Raw genomic sequence first — 7,061 nt, forward strand, 5'->3', positions numbered from 1 at the left:
TTAGGTCAAAGTTTTTCATGTTTTCCAAAGATAGTGAACCTTATTTAATGGGCAGGTTTAATCACAATATTATGCTTCACTATAAGTAAGAGGTATTTTGTCACTATAAAGTTTACAAATATATGTATCTTAGGAATTAAAGTCATAGGTATAAGCTGCCAAGGCTATTCGAACTATCACCCTCTGAATAGAGAAGCAATCATTAACCCTTTGATACAGATTCAGATTTATTTATTTCTCAAGTCAAAGTATAAGATATTATATTGAGATGGTTAAACAAAAATCAAAATTATAAGAAAAAAAAAACACAAGCAAAATCTGGGTACATCTAATTTAATAAATGCAAACATCTTAAGCCAAAGAAGAAAAAGAGAAGAGAAGAACAGAACCAAAGAGGAGAAAAAGGTATGTAAGAAGTGTAGAGGGAGATGTCATAGTATGTGTAACAACTAGATTTAGTCAGCAAAGATTTTGTGATTATTACCTTTGCAAGCTAGTATTTCCCTCATCAAGTGTGAGGCAGGCGTGAGTGAGTAGCATCTTGGCAGCAAAAACATGACGAGCAGTTCGCTGATCTGCCGCAGGTAATGTAGCTCTGTCTCTGGGGACATCAGGTGTGGGGACAGGGCAAATACTGGTGGTTGATTCAATTCCATCCTACAAAATGTATGACATAAATTAAATTTAAGCTTCTCAGATATTGCAGAACTTTCAAATAAAGAAATATTGCGGCGCCTACATGATACTTGATGTTATTGTGCCACCCCGGCTTACTTAGGGCCGGAGCAACTCTTTACCATTGCAAGCAGTATTTAATCTATTATGATCACTACTACCACATGAAGGATTTTGCTACTATAAGAATAAAAAAAAATCTTGATCATTATGTATTATGTTTTAAATTATACTCACGCACAACTTTGAGCTATTCTAATCCTTTCAAAATGCTGAGTTATCTTAGTGATCATATCATTGGCTATAAGTTTTTCAGCATCTACTCTTTGGAACCTTTCATACAAGTTTTGTATAGCACTCCATACGTGTTCTTTAAACTTATCCACCACTGGCTCAGGTCTATGTGAAAGCTCATTCAGCCATTTTACCACAAAGTCCCTGAGGACATAGTCTATGAGTAGTTGCAATTGGCTGTCCACTGTACGTCCAAATATCACTGGCAAATGAGTCTTCTTTGTTGAGTGCGGCCAGTTACTTTGATCTTCCTGGAAACAGAGTTAATTTTATTATATTTATTATATATTTACTGTTATTATTTGTGGTTTTTAATAATATAGGTATTATAATATTAAGACCAAAAATTAGTTACAGAAACTTGGGATGTGAGATAGGTAGACAACATCACTAAACGGACCATAGATGTATGCAATAAGCGCAAGAACATAGCAAGACACAAACTACCACTTATACCCAGTGGGTGAAGTCGAGCTGTAGATAATGATGCTATTATTTGGAATTAAAGGGAATTTTAAGGAATAAATTACAATATTTCAATGTAGCTCAACAAACGTAATTAAAAGTTGTGCATAGACTGACTTTAACAGACCTTTAACGTTTCCTCTAGTTGACGCACTTCTTTTTCCAGCCTTTCCAATAAGAATAGCGAAGTTTGATGCGGCGAAGACAGCGCAACATGACACCAAAGTGTTAACATAAACACACCCGATATAAGGAAAATACTAAGCAGCGATAAGTAAACCAAAGTCCAAACTGAAGGAAAACACCACACAAAAGCTAACCAAACCGGCACCAAACCAGTTAGAAACCATTTCAAAGAATTATTCATGATTAGTTGCAAAACTGCGACTTCTACATTTCTTACATTTTTTTGTTAACTTATTACAAATTATTTTTTATTCTATATGCGGCTAACACGGTCACAAAAATCTATTTAATATAAAAAATATCATTTCCATGTCTCCCAGTCAAAGTTTTTAAAAATTATTTACACTACAACTCGATTTCCGTCGGGTTTACTTTACATAAAATAATGTCTTTTTAGTTTTTTGTGGTCCAATTGATTGGTTACCCAATTTGACATAAATAGAGTTCAACAAAAAGTAACTCTCTTTATACGTTACAGTGTAGCACCGTTACAGCTATTTCTACAGTATCTTTGATACGACAGATGAATCGATATTTGTATCCGACTTTTTACCCACGTTCAATGACACGACGCACGACTTAATCTGTCAAATACACATGGTTGTCAGATTTTGGTGTTTACTTAATTGATTCCAGTCTTCCAGTAAATAAATGCGTATTTTTGTAAAATAAATATATGGACGGGCACCACCAATAAACTAAAATAAGGAATACGATGGATGAACTTAAAGCAACGTATCTAGTTATTGGCGGCGGCATTGCAGGTGTAACTTGTGTAGAAACACTCGCTATACTTCATCCCGAGAAGTCGCTTATAATTGTCACAGCTTCCTCACTCGTTAAGAATGTGAGTAACGTGAGCTTCTACGCCAAAACAATAGTGAAGTTTGATGTGAACGAAACGGAAGCAAGTTCTTTGCAGAAAATTCACCCTAACCTGAAAATTGTGTATGACTCATTAAAACATGTAGACACAAAAAACAAATTAGCTACTACTGACAGTGGCAAAGTTATACAGTATGATGTCATTTGCATATGCACTGGAGGAATACCACGGCTAATTTCTGACTCTGGTAAATCCAACAGAATTCAGGGTATAAGAGACACAGAGTCAGTGCAACAATTTCAACAGAGGTTGGAAGCAGGTCGTAGAATGGTGATTGTTGGTAACGGCGGTATTGCGTCAGAAATTGTACATGCAACCAGAGGAATACAAAAAGTGTGGGTCGTTAAAGATGATTATATATCAGCTACATTTATAGATCCTGGAGCTGCTGAGTTTTTCCAAGATACATTTAAGAGTAAACCTTTAGAATCTGAGAATAACAAGCATGTAATATTAAGAAGACATGTATTTATGGAGGAAGACACACTAGTTGCTTTAAATAAAAATCTAAAATCTGCTGCACTTGGGCCAGATTGGTACAAGAAACTGGAAGGCATAAGGAATGAAACGGGGGAACAAGAACTAGAAATTGTTTACCAGGTTGAGGTGAAATCAGTCACTGAACAAACTGATACAGAATATCCTCTAAAAGTTGAATTGACTAATGGAAGGACAGTAGAATGTGACTTTGTGATATCTGCTACAGGAGTTGAACCTGCTGTGAATTTTACTTGGGATCAAGAACCTGTAAAAGGGTCAGATGGTGGTCTAGCTGTAAATGATATGCAAGAAACAAGTAACAAAGATGTATTTGCTGCAGGAGATGTTGCTCATGCAGCTTGGAAACACGCTCCACATTGGTTCCAATTGAGGTTATGGACTCAAGCTCGGCAAATGGCAGGAATGGCTGCCAAAGCTATGCATGCCAGAATATGTAACGAAGAAGTTTGGCAAGACTTCTGCTTTGAACTTTTCACACATTGTACAACTCTTTTTGGATTCAGGGTAGTTTTGCTGGGAAAATATAATGGACAAGGATTAGGGAGTGACTATGAAATCCTGTTAAGGACAACTCCTCGCCTGGAGTACATAAAATTTGTGCTTAAAAATGGTAGATTGCAAGGTGCTATATTGATTGGCGAAACGGACTTAGAGGAAATGTGTGAAAATTTAATTTTGGATCAAATAGATCTCACAGCTTTTGGAGATGATATTTTGAATCCTGATATAGATATTGATGATTATTTTGATTGAGAATTTAGACATTAACATTGATATCGTCAATGGTTTTTGGTGAATCCAAACTAAAATATATCCCCATCATTATCAGTAAAAAGAGAGAAAACATTGTTTTATATAGTTTAGTTTATTGTTGTGTGTGTATATTACATAATACACTTCTATAGTTGATACAACAATGTTGTCAGGTTAATCTCAAAATCATCTGGAGTTAGGGTCGTATTCCAGAACTCTACTCAATACTCAAGTTCTGACTTTAGTATTGCAGTAAGCACTGAAAATTATACTCAAGTCCTTGCCATTAGGGTCGTATTTCCAGTGCTTGAAATCATACTCAAGTCTGCTCAAATCCTGACTTGAGCATTGAGTACAGTTCTGGAATACGACCCTTAATAAACTTCCTACAATGTTTCTAAAAGAAAGAAAATAACATGAGCTCTCAAATTATATTTTTGTAATGTCATTAAAATATATATATAACCGTCATTGTGAATAAAAACCGCCGAAGTATTTTAATAACCGGCAATCTATCTCACCACCGCTACACATGTCTTTCAACCCTGACATTGGCAAAATCGTCGCGCAAAACGACGGAGCCATAGACACAAAAGTTGAAGTTGAAGTTGAGTATCACTAATTACAGGTTTCTTACTGTTGACTTGGTGACCATGGCGCGTATAACTGTTCCGGAATATCGGGAAAATATAAGAAATCATACTATCATGGTAAGTAACCTGTAATTATTGATAAATAATTGTTTAATGAATGACCACGAAACTCGTTAAATCCTTTGGATTGTAAAAAATTCTATAGTCATCTAAAAAGGGCCAAGATTGTTAAATTTTTCGTAAAATTGCTTTAGATTACAAAGCAAGTTCTAGGTTGGATTGTACATTAGGTATGTTTATAACCCAAGCGCAGCTATAGGAGCGAGAGATTCTTGCCATCTGTTCAAATAGTACAATTCCTGAACTGTACTCGGTCTTTCGTTCCTCAATTAATTTCTATTCCTAATGGATATAGGTGTGAAACTAGCATAAAATACAATTCTATAGGTTGTTACGAAATTAAATTTCGACTTGGGATCTGAGATAATTGAGGTCAAAGGTCACTATGTTAAGTCTATGGGAAAACATTAAATTGTTATGCAAATGTGCAGAACTGTAGAAAAAGAAAAAATAAATTTAAAAAATAATCAAGGCACAACAATAATATTTAGGAAAATAAGAAAGACTGCTGAGTTTCGTAGGGAATTGAAATTCTGCATACTCAATAGTGTTGTTGTAGTGAATAGGTAAAGTTGGATCTTATAAACTTAGGGTCGTATTCCAGAACTCTACTCAATACTCAAGTCAGGACTTGAGTGTTGCAGTGAGCACTGAAAATCATACTCAAGTCATTGCCATTAGGGTCGTATTTCCAGTGCTTGAAATCATACTCAAATCTGCTCAAATCCTGACTTGAGCATTGAGTAGAGTTCTGGAATACGAGCATTAGTTTTCTAGATGGGTGTAGTCACAAGCCGGTAGACCAAAGAGTTCTGGCTTGAAATCTTCGAGAGATTTGAGTATCAGAGTGGCATCTTTCAGTTGCTTGTGGTCTATGCGCGGATCAGGCACTACTACTACTTGCATCTTGGCTGCTAAAGCGGCTTTTACTCCGCTCACTGCGTCTTCTAGTACTAGACACTGAAGAAATAAAACAAATAAATTTTAAGTACATAGGTTTGTTCATCACATTTTGATTTAAATAGCATTTTGAATGTTTTATTTATAGTTTATAATGTGTCAGCTATCTTCTCTATGCTACTCACTCAAGTAATTAAACTTAGGGTCGTATTGTAGAACTCTACTCAATGCTCAAAAGTTAGGATTGCACTGGAAATACGACCCTAATGGCAGGGACTTGAGTATGATTTTGAGTGCTTTAAACCATATTCAAATCCTGACTTGAGCAATGAGTAGAGTTCTAGAATACGACGCTAAGAATGTAATGTAACTAAGTAATTAAACAAATGACTTACATCCTCTGGTTTTGGTTTGTCAGGAAACCTTGCAGCACAAACCAGAAATATAGTAGGATCTGGTTTTCCCTTCGTCACTTCTGGGTCTGAAGAACCCATAGTGATGTGGTGGAAACAGTTAAGTAGATCTTTATGGTTCTGCATTTTCATGGCAACACTCTCTTGGGTTGAACCAGTGGCTATTGCTATTGGCACACCATTCTTATGTAGATGTTCAATCAAGTTTTGAGCTCCTGAAATAAAATGGCAAAATACTGATATAATAAATTATTGACCCTAGTTTGGCATACAAACGCAGTTTCGAACCCTGCTGTCGGATCGTAGAAATTTATCTTTGTGTTCAATCTTTGTATTAATAAAACATTCAATAATTTCTTGTTAATATTCAGCGTTACGGGCTCTTTACAAATCCCATGGTTGAGTTACCTGTGGCTATGGGATGTGGAGAGTCCGAAACATTGGTTTGTTTGAATAAACAAATATAGATATATACATACAGGGTCAAGAGCACGTCAAACTTTACACATAAGACTTAAATCCGACTATGCCGCTTACAATAAGAACGGCCCAAAGCACAATGTGTCAAGCTTGATGTGCTCTTGATTATACGTGATTTTAGATCCCGAAAAAAAATTCTAATGTGCATCTATCGCGAAAACCGAAGCACTCGATATAATATTCAAATTCAGTTAAATTCACGTAAATCATATAAAAATCTCGCCTGAGAGGAGATCCGTGCCCAGCAGTGGGTTGTATAAATGGGTCGATGATGATGATGACATAAAAGTCCTTAACAAAGGTGAATGCTAAAATGGTGTGATTTTCAAAGTGATGTGTACATGAAAAACATTGAAGGAAAGTCACATCCCCCACATGTAGTCAATTGTTTCACTTCAAATCGACCAGTTTAACTTGAGCTTTGCTATAATGGACGAATATTGTAAAATTACATATTTAATTACCGATGAAATGTGATTCCGTTTGTTTTGTAATTAGATGTTTTTTGTTTTTCCCACGTCACCGAATGGAACAGCCCCATTGTTAGAGATATTATGTTTATTACAATAAATAAAATATTTTTGGAATATGCGGAGACGTACACCCAAGTCCTGTATATTCAATACAATAAACTAAGTTACCTGGAATAAGTTTCACACTAGCGAACACTGCTTCGTATATCTTGTTGCATTCTTGCATGAATTCGTTCTCGGTGAGGGGTATATTCAGTTCACGAATTATTTTGTTTGCACATTCCTGATACTGAAAACCTAACAAGCTTTCATTCAACTCCCA

At 35.7% G+C, this 7,061-nt stretch overlaps 3 protein-coding genes across 3 annotated transcripts in view; 1 reads left to right on the forward strand and 2 right to left on the reverse strand.

Moving 5' to 3' along the window:
- LOC113225676 (sorting nexin-25) overlaps nt 1-1,760 on the reverse strand; it is a 36,429-nt gene extending 34,669 nt beyond the window's left edge. The window contains exons 1-3 of the mRNA XM_026458057.1: nt 1,562-1,760; nt 913-1,220; nt 485-657 (exon numbers count right to left, since the gene is read on the reverse strand). Of these exons, the coding sequence (XP_026313842.1) occupies nt 485-657; nt 913-1,220; nt 1,562-1,669 (589 nt within the window). The 5' untranslated portion in view covers nt 1,670-1,760. The remainder of the gene's footprint in view (nt 1-484; nt 658-912; nt 1,221-1,561) is intronic.
- A 494-nt stretch (nt 1,761-2,254) lies between these two features.
- On the forward strand, nt 2,255-4,033 carry LOC113225684 (pyridine nucleotide-disulfide oxidoreductase domain-containing protein 1). The gene has a single exon (XM_026458064.1). It carries the CDS (start codon nt 2,336-2,338, stop codon nt 3,758-3,760), a length of 1,425 nt encoding a protein of 474 aa, XP_026313849.1. The 5' UTR covers nt 2,255-2,335; the 3' UTR covers nt 3,761-4,033.
- A 243-nt stretch (nt 4,034-4,276) lies between these two features.
- On the reverse strand, nt 4,277-7,040 carry LOC113225669 (pseudouridine-5'-phosphatase-like). Its single transcript, XM_026458044.1, has 4 exons — nt 6,908-7,040; nt 5,769-6,001; nt 5,240-5,433; nt 4,277-5,054 (listed from the first exon to the last, which is right to left on the reverse strand). Coding segments are annotated over exons 1-4 (486 nt in total). The 5' UTR covers nt 6,966-7,040; the 3' UTR covers nt 4,277-5,053.
- Between the last annotated feature and the right edge of the window lie 21 nt (nt 7,041-7,061).

The sequence above is a fragment of the Hyposmocoma kahamanoa genome, unplaced genomic scaffold (assembly GCF_003589595.1).
Source record: "Hyposmocoma kahamanoa isolate Upper Pololo Valley unplaced genomic scaffold, ASM358959v1 169, whole genome shotgun sequence".
In the NCBI taxonomy this organism is placed as follows: domain Eukaryota; kingdom Metazoa; phylum Arthropoda; class Insecta; order Lepidoptera; family Cosmopterigidae; genus Hyposmocoma; species Hyposmocoma kahamanoa.

Coding starts and splice junctions, on each gene's coding strand:
- LOC113225684 (XM_026458064.1), top strand. CDS start 2,336: ATGGATGAACTTAAAGCAACGTATCTAGTTATTGGCGGCGGCATTGCA.
- LOC113225669 (XM_026458044.1), bottom strand. CDS start 6,965: ATGCAAGAATGCAACAAGATATACGAAGCAGTGTTCGCTAGTGTGAAA. Junction 6,002..6,907: donor TAGTGTGAAACTTATTCCAG/GTAACTTAGTTT, acceptor ATTTTATTTCAG/GAGCTCAAAACTTGATTGAA. Junction 5,434..5,768: donor ACAAACCAAAACCAGAGGAT/GTAAGTCATTTG, acceptor TTATTTCTTCAG/TGTCTAGTACTAGAAGACGC.